The sequence below is a fragment of the Brassica rapa genome, chromosome A03, assembly GCF_000309985.2.
Source record: "Brassica rapa cultivar Chiifu-401-42 chromosome A03, CAAS_Brap_v3.01, whole genome shotgun sequence".
Taxonomy (NCBI): domain Eukaryota; kingdom Viridiplantae; phylum Streptophyta; class Magnoliopsida; order Brassicales; family Brassicaceae; genus Brassica; species Brassica rapa.
In genome coordinates this window covers 32,821,504-32,834,837 of record NC_024797.2, presented here as the reverse complement: position 1 = coordinate 32,834,837, position 13,334 = coordinate 32,821,504, and the positions used below count along the sequence as shown (strand labels likewise).

The 13,334-nt window shown below is 31.8% G+C and overlaps 3 protein-coding genes, 1 non-coding gene and 1 pseudogene across 6 annotated transcripts; 4 read left to right on the top strand and 1 right to left on the bottom strand.

Annotated features, from left to right (window-relative positions):
• The first annotated feature begins 1,139 nt into the window (after nucleotides 1–1,139).
• LOC103862614 (ethylene-responsive transcription factor ERF060) lies at nucleotides 1,140–2,429 on the top strand. The gene has a single exon (XM_009140307.3). The coding sequence runs from the start codon at nucleotides 1,385–1,387 to the stop codon at nucleotides 2,165–2,167; it is 783 nt and encodes a 260-aa protein (XP_009138555.1). The 5' UTR covers nucleotides 1,140–1,384; the 3' UTR covers nucleotides 2,168–2,429.
• Nucleotides 2,430–3,363: 934 nt separating this feature from the next.
• LOC103862693 lies at nucleotides 3,364–9,378 on the top strand (annotated as a pseudogene).
• A 565-nt stretch (nucleotides 9,379–9,943) lies between these two features.
• Nucleotides 9,944–10,016, bottom strand: TRNAR-ACG. The gene has a single exon. It is a non-coding gene; the product is annotated as a tRNA-Arg (tRNA).
• LOC103862613 (TLD domain-containing protein 2) lies at nucleotides 9,978–12,248 on the top strand. 3 transcript variants are annotated; one of them, XM_009140305.3, is made up of 7 exons: nucleotides 10,025–10,554; nucleotides 10,674–11,134; nucleotides 11,211–11,283; nucleotides 11,347–11,424; nucleotides 11,522–11,673; nucleotides 11,754–11,838; nucleotides 11,936–12,248. In XM_009140305.3, the coding sequence occupies exons 1-7, from the start codon at nucleotides 10,444–10,446 to the stop codon at nucleotides 12,017–12,019; spliced, it is 1,044 nt and encodes a 347-aa protein (XP_009138553.1). In that variant the 5' UTR covers nucleotides 10,025–10,443; the 3' UTR covers nucleotides 12,020–12,248. The 3 variants fall into 3 exon arrangements, 2 of the variants coding, with proteins under 2 accessions (XP_033143637.1, XP_009138553.1); XR_004456311.1 differs by having other exon boundaries at nucleotides 9,978–10,554; nucleotides 11,211–11,424; nucleotides 11,522–11,678; XM_033287746.1 differs by having other exon boundaries at nucleotides 10,002–10,554; nucleotides 11,211–11,424.
• A 75-nt stretch (nucleotides 12,249–12,323) lies between these two features.
• Nucleotides 12,324–13,322, top strand: LOC103862612 (50S ribosomal protein L23). The gene has a single exon (XM_009140304.3). It carries the CDS (start codon nucleotides 12,558–12,560, stop codon nucleotides 13,086–13,088), a length of 531 nt encoding a protein of 176 aa, XP_009138552.1. The 5' UTR covers nucleotides 12,324–12,557; the 3' UTR covers nucleotides 13,089–13,322.
• Nucleotides 13,323–13,334: the final 12 nt, after the last annotated feature.

Genomic DNA, 13,334 nt, shown 5'->3' with positions numbered 1-13,334 from the left:
TTTATTTAGACGTTCGGTTTTTATGATATTATTCAATGACAAAAAAGATAAGAAAATGGTGAATGAAATTGAGAGTGCAGTTTTACTGATTTGAATCTTCAAAATCATTATTCAGTTAATCTCCTTTTCTAACACATTCAAACAAAATGATAATCTCCCATCACATTCCTGAGGATAGTAGTTAAGAAAAAAAGAATTGTCAAAAGGTGAATAAGAAGATCCATTAGCCTCCTTGTGACGCAAACTTTAACCACCCTTAGTTCTCACCTCTTTCCATCATCGTCCAATAGCTTTCTTGACTTTCGCTACATTTTCTTGCTCACAAACTAAGTTCTTTTATGACTTGGACCACATAAACTACTTTTGAAATATGGAATAATATGACCGCCAAATGTTATCATGGTTGATATTACTGCGATTTCTTCATTATTCTATGCTTTCCCCCTTCTAATTTACATAATATATTCATGTTACTTGATGTTGTAATTTGACGTAATATAGAAGATATTTTGGCATAAAGAAAATAAGTGGTTAGAAGGTAAACTGGCCTTTCAACTTGCCCTAGAATCAACTACTTTTGGCTCTTACGAAATTTTTGTGTATTTTTTGCTGGAAAGATTCCATCTCAACAAATAACTTCCAAAACAAGAGTGCAAGATCAAATGGGAAGTTCTAGTATATAGTTTTTGAAGTTATTAAGAGAGATATTTTCAAAAAAAAAAGTTATTAAGAGAGATGAAGATGTAATAGTAACTTCATAATGTAATATGACAGAACGAAGTGTGAATAACGAAATCTGTTTCTTCCCTTTTGTTTTCAATTTGGAAACTAGAATGTAAATCTTAGCTTCTATAGAAAATTATTCTTATAATTTAAAATCAAGATGTTTGATGATTCTATTATAACACACGCCATAAAGTCATATTATTCACAAACATTCACTGAGAACGGCTTAGATCCAAAGAATATGTGGACTTCGCTTTCCTATTTTCTAAGTCTCCATGGAATAAAAGATATCTTCCAGCTAAATTAACAAATTGTGAATAGAACAAAAGCATCAAACAAAAAGTAGAGATAAAATAAATAACTGAAAAATTCTGTTGAACTAATTTATATAATTACAACAATAAAATGAAGAGGCTTCTCGTATTATATAAGCAAAGAACTTGGCATCTAAGCGAAACCAAGAGACAAAAAAAAATAAAATCAAATTTAGAGAGTGCCAAAAGAAAAACTACTATCAAATTTGTTATTTCGACCCCCAAGTTTTCATTTTGATATATTTCACCCCCCGTGTCCTTCTTTTTCTCGTTCTTTCACAGATTTTAACTTGTGCTAAGAAGGTGTGTTTTTGATCCTTCTCCGTTACGTTTTTAAGATACATATGGCAGCCATAGATATGTTCAACAGCAGCACAGATCTCTCAGATCCTTTGAAAGAAGAGCTCATGAAAGCACTTAAGCCTTCTCTTCCTCCGGTTCCAAACACAATCTTCGGTTTCAATCAAACCGCACCTCTCGGTCTAAACCAACTCACACCTTACCAAATCCACCAGATCCAAAACCAGCTTAACCAGAGACGCAGCACCACCATCTCCAATCTCTCCCCAAAGCCTGTTCCAATGAAGAACATGACCGTTCATAAACTCTACAGAGGAGTCAGGCAAAGGCACTGGGGAAAGTGGGTTGCTGAGATCCGTTTACCCAAGAACCGGACCCGACTCTGGCTCGGAACTTTCGACACAGCAGAAGAAGCAGCCATGGCTTATGACCAAGCTGCTTACAAGCTTCGTGGCGAGCTCGCGAGGCTTAATTTGCCACACACGAGGCGCGAGTGTGGATACGGAGGTGGTGATGAAAGCTTCAAGCCTCTTCATCCCTCTGTCGAAGCAAAGCTCGAAGCGATTTGTCAGAGCTTGGTGAAAACAGAGGATCTTGATCTCCCCTGTTCTGAAACAGAGCTTTTCCTCCCGCCAAAAACAGAGTATGAAGAAAATACGTTTTCCGATGAGTCTCAGGTTGGATCTTCTTCGCCGGAGTCTGGGGTTACCACTGCGTTCTTAGGTTTTTTGGATTCAGGGTTTGATGAGATTGGGAGTTTCGTGCTGGAGAAGTTTCCCTCTGTGGAGATTGATTGGGATGCGATTAGCAAACTGTCTGAATCTTGAATGATGCCTCATATTAGTTAGTTACTTAGTTAATCTCTGCAACTGAATTTTTTTTTTTTACAGTTGTAGAGAATCGTCTAAGGTTGTCTCTGTTGAAATCATCCCTCCATGTGTTTGGTCTGGCTTGTTCATGTGTTTTTTTTTTCAGAAACCTTGCCATTGACCAATCATCAGAGGAGTTTATGTGTACTATATCATCTTTAAGTTTCTAAAATGTAAAGTATTTAAGCTTTTTATTTTATGATCAATTTTTGTTTTGTTATTTAGTTTAGCTTTCATATCAGTTTTTTGGACATTATAAAGAAAAGGTTTGCATGCTGATAAAGTATATTGTAAAATTATGGAAGGCACAGTAGGGCCACAGAGTCCTTAATTGACATACGGGATCACATAAGCCACAAAGCTTGATTCAAGGTTAAGAAGCTTGCACTGGCAAAGGGTAAAATTGATGTATGACTAAAATTTTAGAGTCTGTAGTATTATAATATGTATACACAGAGGAATGAAAAAAGCAGCCTTATCCAATATTCTGATTCTTTTCTTTCAGTACATAAAGACAGTGTTCATACCGACAAAAAAAGTTGAATTGGATGCTTGTGGAAGTATATAAAGGCTTTTCTAGCTTTCATTCTTTGAAACTGCACATTGGCAGATAAAGTAATGGTGCACAGATTTATCTTTTGTTGGAATTTCAGTTTGTAATCATATACAAACTATACTTCGTGTGTGAGCACCTAATCCTTAGTCCTACATTTTCACCACTCTTGGACCATCTCCAAATGTATTCCTCTATTTTCTACCCTAAATACAGGAACTATATAGTATAAATATGTTTGTTTTTAATATGTTTCTCTATTTTTCCATTTTTAAAAGAATATTTTTTGTATATTTTATTTATTTATTTTACAAATAATATTTGTTGTTCGTGAAACTTGACAATTAACCTGATTCATATTAATTTTTGTAAGATTTTCATAACACTATGATATTCATTAAACTTAAGGATAAGAATACTACTTTTGACACGTTTAGATCTATTTTTGGATCTTCAACTTAATTGTGTTTCTGTGCGCTTGTGTTTTTTTCCCGGTAAAATGTTAATATTATAATATTATCAGTTTTTCACAATGTTGATAGCAACTTATTACACGGAAAAGAAACAACAACACAACTCAAAAACACGAGAACCAACAAAAATGAACACTTCAAGGAGGACGATAGGAGATCATTTTCAGTTTTTCAAAATGTGTCTTGTTTGTTTGTGTTTCATGTTTTGGTGTGAATTGCTTACTTCTCATTGTTTCATGATTTGTCTATGTGATATGGTTTTATAGAGTGTGTTTTTGAGATTCATAAATCATAATCTAGGAATATGTCCCAAGTTCGAGGCAAAGAGTAGCAGATTTGAGGACATGAGCTTCCACACCAAACGGCCATGGAACCTCGGTAGAAGTTTGATCTGGGATAATCGTATGAGAGACCTGTTCACAAATCACATACCTTCTTTGTCTCAGAAGATATGCTTTATTATGTTTATTATGATCTGTAATTCGACTGGTGACCATTCTGGAAACAAAAGAATCAAATAGAAAATGAATGTAAAGGAATAGAATTGCAGGAATGAAAGGAAATGGTTGTTTCATCCTATATTTAATAAGAAATTAATTTGTTCTTTATTTCTCTACAAAAAAAGAATAGAAAAAAATTATTCTTTATGAATGGTAATTTTTGTAAGGAATGTTAGGGAATGCATTTGTTCCTTGTCGTTTCTTGGTCACCATTCATATTGTTTTTCTTTAGTTCAGGTTTTACTTTTTCATTTTCTTTACTTGAATATTTGTCAAGTGTCTTTTATTTTCTTGTAAATCCAGTCATCAAAACCGTTAGTCCTCTGTTTTTATTTTCATAAAAATACTTGAATTTTGTGTAGTTTTGTAGAGTTTGTTTATGATTAGCTCTTTTTCTCAGTATTTGTAAAATTAAATTTCACTGAACTTGTCTAAGAGCTAGTAATAAACAAAGGACTAACCAGCTATTGATAACTAAATCACTCTCTATTTAACTGATTCGTAGACAATGCAAATTTACAGTTCCTTCGTATAATTGTGTGTAAAGAGATAAGAGCTTGGAACTGTCATTACACTGTTAAAGTGGACATAGAAAAATGCTGATTACCTTAGATAGCAGCAGTGGAAACTGAAATTTAGACTGTCGATTTTCTGTAAAATAAAGAAAGATAAAAACTCTAAACTTTTCAGAGGTCCCGGATTATCTGCGTAAACACACGAAAAATGAAAGAGCAAAAAGACAAAGATAACATAATATTGAAAGTGAACTAGGTGTTTTCGGTTTTTTAAAGTTAAATTATATTTAAAATGAAATTTATTAATATTATATATTTTATTATTTTGACTGATATCTAATATAAAGTTGATTATTCACGCATAAAATTAAGAAAAAGAGTTTTTTTTTGTTTATTTTAAATTATATTTAATAATATATATGTAATATATTTAGAATTTGAATCTTAGATAAAAATTTATCTATTTATTTTAGTTAAATGTATTAAATCAACTTGTATAAAATTACTAAAAAATCATATAAAATTGTATAGTTATTAAAAATTAAAACTAAAAAATATTTATAATGTTTTATTTTTAATAGTTTTAGTAATTTATATTCATTTTAAAATTTCAAATTATAGCATATACAAAAAAACATATTTTTTACTATATGGTTCATATGATTGTTTATTTCATGTTAATAATATAATTTGAAACATAAATGATGGAGGATACACAAATTGTTATTAAATATTTATTATTAAAATTATTAATTGTCATATTTATACTGTATTCATATTAGATAATTATGTAGATTTTATTTAAGGAAAAAAAAAAATATTAATTGTACATTATTAGTTAATTTTATGATTAATTTAATAAAAACTATAATGCATATTTAATAAACTAATATATTTGTCTTGAGATTTTGAAAAGCATTCTAGTGATGATATTTGTCATAGCTATAATGCGGTAATACTTTTCTTTTAATATATAGAAGATATATAATGAGTGGGAAGGTTACGTTTTTCAGTGCATGAAAAATCGCTTATCATGCAAAATGGTTATGGTGTGTTCCAAATATTAGTGATCATTGTGCTATATATTACAACATTACATCAAATATATTATATCAAAAAAAAATTACTAATATGTTATATCAAATATTAAATATGTTAATATGTTACATGCAAAATTAACCGTCCAAGAAACAAAGCCGATCGTCTCTATTTTGCAATAAGCAACATAAGTTTTAGGATGTCCAAGAAACAAGAGAAATTGCCACAAATAGCACATTTTCATAGTACCATTTTTCATGTTTACACTAACCACTTTTATCCTCACTTTTAATGAAGGGTAAAAGACAATTATACACTTAGGATTAACTAATTTAGATTTAGGGTTTAGAGTTGAGGGGTGGGGTAGGGTTTTTGGAATGTGAAATTTAGGATTCTAATAAATATATAAATAAATAAAAATATATAAAAAATTTTAAAAAATAGTTTCAAACATAATTTTCGTTTTTCAAAAAGAAATTTGAAAAAAAAATTAAAAAAAATTCGAAAAAATAAAAATTTCAAAAAAAATTCGAACATATAAAAAAAAACTTTTTTTTTCATTTTTTTATTTCTTTTTTTTTCTATTTTTCTATTTATTTTTTTATTTATTTTTTATTTTTTTATTTAAATAATGATTTATTATATATAAATTACAAGGGCATAAGAGTGTTTTGGCACTTAATGAAGAAGGTATTTTTGAAAATGTCTCCTTAGTGGGGGTAAAAATGAAAAGTGGTATCATAAAAGTGGTAAACATGTAATTTCCCCAATATTTAAAGATGTAAACAATCCCCAAAAAATAACAAATTATATAATTGATAGGACGACGTCAATGAGTTTCAAATTTTTTTAAAAAGCTTTGAGATTACCTTTGGCTCTCAGAAGATCACACACAATAAATAAATTGCACTTGATTAACATACACATCTTATATTATATTCTTGATAAGTGATTTAACTTTATAAAAAAAGATATACCTTTTTCAAATAGAATGATGAGTTCATGGATAAACAGAGTCGTCTTTTGTTAGTTGAATCACTACTGATGTAAAAATATAGATAGAGATACAACATGGAGAGGAATATAACAAAAATAAACGGAGAAGAAGAATCCCCCATAAAATTACCAGTAATGGTGTTTCCGTCTATGAGTTACTTATTGATTATCATACACCTTCGCAAGATCACAAAAGTAGAATTTAAATTAGAACAATCAAAAACATATGAAAACTGAAAAGATAGATGCGTGAAACTAATAGGGGTGGTGTGATATTTATATAGCAAATTAGTTTAAGTTTCTAAATGATCTAGTTTTCAAAAAAAGCTATGAGATAGAATATCCTCTAATAAATTTTAATTCAGCTATGAGAGAGAATATCTTCTAATAAATTTTTAAAGATATTCTGATTATAATATATACATAATTTTGGTAACTCAAATCATGTTATATATATATATATATATATATAAATATTAAATGCATGATATTATGAAAGAAGATATCTCGCCAGTTGATTGCAATTCGTTTTTGATAAAACAAATCCCACTATAAGGATTTAACTAATAGATAATAAGGAAAGAATAAGGAATTTTAACGTTAAAACCCTCAAACTAAGTTTGTTTTGGGTAAAAACCCCCCCAAACTAAGTATTTAACGAAAAATCCCCTAAACTAACTTTATTTAATGAAGTAAACTCTAACAGATCATAATTACTATTACTACTAGTAAATCTTTAGTTTAGGGGTTTCTACACTAAGTAAACATAGTTGAGAAATTTTAGCATTAAAATGAAAAAAAATTCAAAATATTGTAATAAGAGGATAAATTTTCAAAATACATTTTATAAATTAATGTATAAGCTTCTATAAATGACTTAGAACATCTTATAATAATTTAAAATGTCTTATTTTTATAAATCTATTTATAATTTTATAAATGATTTATAAAACGTGCATTGAATTATTAGACATTAATAGTTATTATGATACTTTATATACAAATATAATTCTTTCTATACGAATATAAAATTATTATATCAATTCAAATAAACACTTTTGTTTATTATTTTATGTAATTTATAAATATATAAAAAATTGATCGCATTATTACTATTTCATAGTTTCAACAATTAGTTACCATAAATAATTATTTCTAATATTATGTAGATTATTTGGAAAGTGGTAATTGAGTTATCTTTTCCTTTTAGATATAATTATAATAAATAAAATTAAAAATCATCGGTCAATCAAACTATAACAATTTGAAAAGTTCACTTATGATCAACACGTAATAAAAAATCATTTATGTGACATTTCAATCAATATATAGTCGGATTTATTTTTTTATAAATAATTTATAACACTATATAAATAATTTTAAAATTCTGATAAATTTATTCTGTAAGCAACGATAATTAATTTAAAAATCATATTAATAAACATGTTTGGATTTTGTAATATTTAAAATAGTTATTATATAATTATATTCGAATACACTTCATCAAGTAGAGTATAAAAATATTATAATTATCTTATATAAAAATTCGTTCATTATATTTTATAGTTTATAAATATTAAAAGTAATAAATATAACATTATTAATCTTTCTATAATTTTGAGAATTAGTTCTCATAAATTTTTATTTGTAATATTCTTTAGATTATATGGCAAGTGATGTTAAATGTTTTTAGGCTTACCTTAAATTTTTAGATCTAATTTAAATAAATAAAAATTAGAAACAATCTACCAATCAAATTATAATAATTTTTTTGAAACTTCAACTACGAGCGACACGTCACAAGACCTAACTAAAGTGACTTATCTTTTAATATATAGGGGATGGGATTACATGCAGGAAGAATTGCTCAGGTTACAAGTTAAAAGAGATGAATGGCAGTGGCATATTTGCTCACGACCCAAAAGACGCATCTGAATCCGATGCTTCTACTGGACTTCGTTACTATCAAGTACTTTTGGTCTCTCTCATTATGTTTTAAAACACGTATATATATAGTAGACAAGTATGAAAACCAAATGATTTTGGTTAATTTTGCAGCAAACCCTCAACGGAGTGAGTGAGTCAGATATCTTTCAGCGCTGACGGGAATGTTTCCCCTAAGAAACCAACCACTTTAACCGAGGTTGCAAAGCAGAGAGAGCTGAGCGGAAACTTGCTAACCGAGGCAGAGCTAAAGAGCAAGAAGCAGATATCAAGTGCTAATATTGAAGAGATAAGCGGTCACAACATCTTCGGACCTCCTACTGAGATTCAGCCTCCTCCTCGATCATTAGCTGCTGCTGCTGCTCAACAAGAAGCTAGAAGAGGTAACAGAGACATGGGTACCAAGAAACCTACGTACTTCTGTTAAAGTTTCCAATGTAAGTAAGTCTATATCATTCTTGCCATTGCATTCTTAAATAAATATAGAGAAACTGATTTATTTTGTTCCAACAGCCTGCAGGAGGACAGAGCAACATACTGTTTAGTGAAGACATCAAAGAAGATACATGATCAGAAGTTTCAGGAGCTGACGGGCAATGGTATATTCAAAGGTGAAGAATCGCTCGGAGCTGGAGACAAGCAGCTAAGCTCGGCTAAACTGAGGGAGATGAGCGGAAAGAATATATATTTGCAGACGGGAAGTCAGAGTCCCGAGACTACTTTGGAGGTGTGAAAAAGCCTCCAGGCGGTGAGAGCAGCATCTCATTGGTCTAATAAAAACTAGTGGCTAGTTGGTATTTAACCTCTCCAAGCTTTCATATGTTTCTTTAGACTCTCTAGTTTTATTAGATGATGTTTCGTTTCTTGCCAGTATCGCTTTGAGTTTTTATCTATATGTATGTATCGGATGGCCTTTTTGACATTATTAAACCGTATTGGTGTTAGAGAAGTTTGTTAAACTTTTGTAGACATCTATACTATTATTTATGAAGTGATTTTGCTTATTTGTCATGTTCTCCATGATTTTAGGTAATTTTGATTACTTGTCATGTTTTTATTAGTAGGTTTTAACTAAATCATTGATTTATTATTTGTTATTAGATGAGTCATTAATATATTAATTACAAATTATCCTTAATGAATTTTGTATATAATTAAAAATGAATGTTAATAATATTAAATTTCTATGTTATATTAAAAACGAATTTTAAACAATATCTTTACTGAATTTTATATATAATTAAAAATGAATTTTATTTTAATAGTATAAAGTTTATATGTTATATGTTACATTAAATAATTGATTATAAAAAATAAGATTATTCTTATATATATTGTGTTGCTATCTGAAAATAATATTTTATTATAAAAGTTAAAAAAGTTAAGATAAAAAAAAACAATTGATAATTAAATATTAGTCAAGCAAAAAAATTATATAAATATATTTTCTAAATTATTTCTAAGATATTAGTGTTTTAAAAAAAATTAACACAATAGTAAGTATATATTTTGATAAAAAAAATATTTGACATATATAAATACTTTGATGTTTGATTTAACTATTTAAAACCAACATAATAAGTTAAAAGATAAACTAATAAGTATTCATAAGAAGTTTATGCCCGCATGTGCGGGCAAAACACCTAGTTTAAAAGTAAGAAGTATTCGTACTGACGTTGTGTAAGTATTCAAAAAGTGAAGAAAAAGAAATAGACCGACTTCACTGGGGATCGAACCCAGAATCTCTGGTTTCGTAGACCAGCGCCTTATCCATTGGGCCATGAAGTCTTTCTGTTGTGAAGGATACTTGTAACTATAATAAAACAAAAAAGAGCGTGGCGTGAGGTCTATTTTTTTTTGGTTTCCTCGTCACCGTCGCTCACCCGCCGTCTGTACCGAATGATGTTTCTTTATAAGTTGTTATGTTATTAAGCTGTCTCCAATATATCAAAAGGAGAAAGAAATTTGAGAAGAGAGAGTACTGGATAAGATAGACAAGGGAGAGAGAGAGAGAGATGATTTAGTTTTAATCTTTTGAAGAAGTGTTTCTGTTTTAGGTAGATAATCTACAGCTAACTATTACAAGAGAGAGAGAGAGCAGAACTCAATCTGTGGTATAGATTGATCAGAAAGATCGTGTGGGTGGAATCTGAAAGTTTTTAATTTTTTTCCCACTAAAAATAGAAATAGTTTTAAAATAGGAGGCAACAGATCAATGGGGAAGAAGCAGAAATCATCATCATCATTGAGAAGCAAAGCAGTTCACTTTGTCACCGATCTCACCACCGGTCTCCTTAATCCCATCTCCGCTCCTCCTCCTCTTCCGGTAAGTTTTCATCTTTTTTGCCTTGTTGTTGTTGTTGTTGACTTGGGGTGGTGGGTTGTTGACAATTAGAGTCTTTATCTTTCTTTGTTCTTGGTCAAATTTGGCTTCTTTATAACTAGGATGAGGAAGAAGATGAGTCCAAGAGAGATCAACTAGAGTCTAAAGACGAACCAGACACTTCTTCCTTCTCTGCTTTCCTTGGCTCCCTCTTGTCCTCACAGGATCAAGAAGAAGAAGAGGCTGAATCAAGCGATACTTCATCATCCTCCTCCTCTTCAATGAAGGAAACTAGTGTTGCAAAGAAGAGCTTGTTGTCCAAGTATAAACAGCATTTCAAGAACTTTTACCAGGCTGTTAAGCTTTCCAAGGATCGAAAGCCTCTTTCGGGGAATACTGTTGAGGACAATGGCTTGGAGTTGGAGATGAAGCAGATGCAGGATAAAGATGACACAGCAACAACAGCCATTCTTATACCTGACATTTCAGAGCCCTCTTTGCTTTTGACTGACCTCTCTAGACGTTCCCTTTATTCTTCTCTTCCTGCTCTTGTTCAAGGCAGGAAATGGATTTTGCTTTATAGGTGAGACACACACACACATTGAAAGCATCTCAATGTTTGGTCCTTTGGTTTCATCTGCTGCGTGTTTTTGTTTCAGTACATGGAGGCATGGTATATCTCTGTCAACGCTCTACAGAAAAAGCCTCCTCTGGCCTGGTCTCAGTCTACTGGTAAACTCAAAACACGTTTGGTTTCATTTCGTTATCTATCGACAAAACCAATGTTGGTTTCAGGTTGTTGGAGACAGGAAAGGTTCGGTGTTTGGTGGGCTTGTGGAGGCGCCTTTGATACCAACTGATAAGAAGTATCAGGTTTGGCTCCCCCACCCCACAAAGATGCAATCTTTTCCGTTTCTTTTCATCTCTAGTTGATGTCTTTTGTCTCCGCGGTGTTGTTTGTGTGTGTCAGGGAACCAACAGTACATTTGTTTTCACTGATAAGTCTGGACAACCCACTATATACCGTCCCACAGGAGCAAATAGGTTTTACACATTATGCTCCAAGGACTTTCTAGCTCTCGGTGGTGGTGGACGGTTTGCTCTCTATCTAGACAGTGAGCTGTAAGGTTTCTTATCTCCACGACAAACAACAAACCATGTATCCTCACTTTGTTTGATTCATCATCGTGTTCTTTTAATAGGCTAAGTGGATCAAGTGCTTACTCGGAGACATACGGGAACGCTTGTCTTGCAACCTCTCAGGACTTTGATGTTAAGGAAGTGGAGGTAGTGTAACTTCAACTCTCTCTCTCTCTCTCTCCTTTTGTTTCACTGAAGACAAACAATGAGAAACACACACCCATTCATTGATATTTGTTTGCAGTTATGGGGATTTGTGTATGGCTCAAAGTATGATGAGATTCTAGCTCTCAGCAAAACAACAGAGCCTGGTGTATGCAGGTGGTGATGATCATCATGATGAAATGGAATTTTTTTTTTAAAAAAAAGTGAGGTTATCTTATGTAAATGTGTAGTTATATAAAATGTTTTCTTACCTTGACTTAAATCACATCTCAAGTACACTCACTTGTAACCAAGAAACCTTTTTCTTGTTGTTGTTGTTGTAATGGTTTTGGAATTGATATGTCAAAACATAAAACTGGTTGAAATTTCATCAATAAAAATTGGTTTATGCAGATTGCATGAGATATATTTAACATTGTTTAGAAATGTAATTAGAATTATAATCATAAATGGTTTAAGATTGTAAGTAAAACTTTCAGACACACAACATTATGTAATGATTTATAAATAAAAAATATTAGATTAATGTTAAAAAGTTAATTCGGCCCATTAAGTCATATTCGCATAGCGGATAAAGCTTCATTTAGCCCATTTAATTAGTAATCGGCCCATTAAGGTACAAGTCAAAGAGGAAGACGAAGAACCCTTTCCCGTAGAAGAACCATTTTAACCTATCAGAGAAGTGAAGAAACTCCGTAGGAATGGGAGGACGAGTGGTCCACTTCGCGAACCTCCCGATCAAGCTTCTGATGCCGACGAAGCTCACAAACATTCACGAGTTCGCGCTGAAAACGATCCCATCCGCGACCAAGATCGAGATCAAGAGAGTCCTGGAGTCTCTCTACGGGTTCGAGATCGAGAAGGTGAACACTCTGAACATGGACGGGAAGAAGAAGAAGCGCGGCGGGCTGCTGATAGCCAAGGCTGACTACAAGAAGGCTTACGTCACGCTCAAACACCCTCTGTCGATCTCAAATGATATGTTCCCGGTGAAGTATATCGAGGAAGATAGGAAGAGTAAAGTGAAAGGATCTAGCTTTGTGGAGGAGGAAGGTGATAAGAAGAGTCATTGGCTTGATCAGAAGGAGAAGAGGGAGATCGGCGGTTATGGTGGTGGTAAAGCTCGTCGCGGCGGTGGTGGTGGGAGAGTGAATTCGCCGGCGAGAGGTGAGGCGGAGGCGGAGGCGGGGGCGAAGTTTCCGTGGAGTAATATGAGGTTTGGTGGAAAGTAAGGGGTTTTTCGGTGATTCCAGTTAGGGTTTATGACCAAACTGGTTTTGTGTTTCATTTAGCTGTCGGATTATTATTATGGACTTTTGTTTCTGTGGCTTTGGCAAATAAAGTCTTGATCTCTTTCTCTACGTAATGATGATTATGAAACACATTGGCTATGATATGATTTGATAAGCTTTGTCCTTAAACTAAAAATGTGTAAGAAGAATGCATCAGTGTATGTGATTTCCTTACTAGTTAGAGCA

Excerpts from the sequence above, each read along its gene's own strand:
- LOC103862614 (XM_009140307.3), top strand. The coding sequence starts at position 1,385 with ATGGCAGCCATAGATATGTTCAACAGCAGCACAGATCTCTCAGATCCT.
- LOC103862613 (XM_033287746.1), top strand. The coding sequence starts at position 10,444 with ATGGGGAAGAAGCAGAAATCATCATCATCATTGAGAAGCAAAGCAGTT. Across the intron at positions 11,674-11,753 it reads CTCTATCTAGACAGTGAGCT|GCTAAGTGGATCAAGTGCTT; the intron begins GTAAGGTTTCTT and ends TTCTTTTAATAG. Across the intron at positions 11,839-11,935 it reads TTGATGTTAAGGAAGTGGAG|TTATGGGGATTTGTGTATGG; the intron begins GTAGTGTAACTT and ends ATTTGTTTGCAG.
- LOC103862612 (XM_009140304.3), top strand. The coding sequence starts at position 12,558 with ATGGGAGGACGAGTGGTCCACTTCGCGAACCTCCCGATCAAGCTTCTG.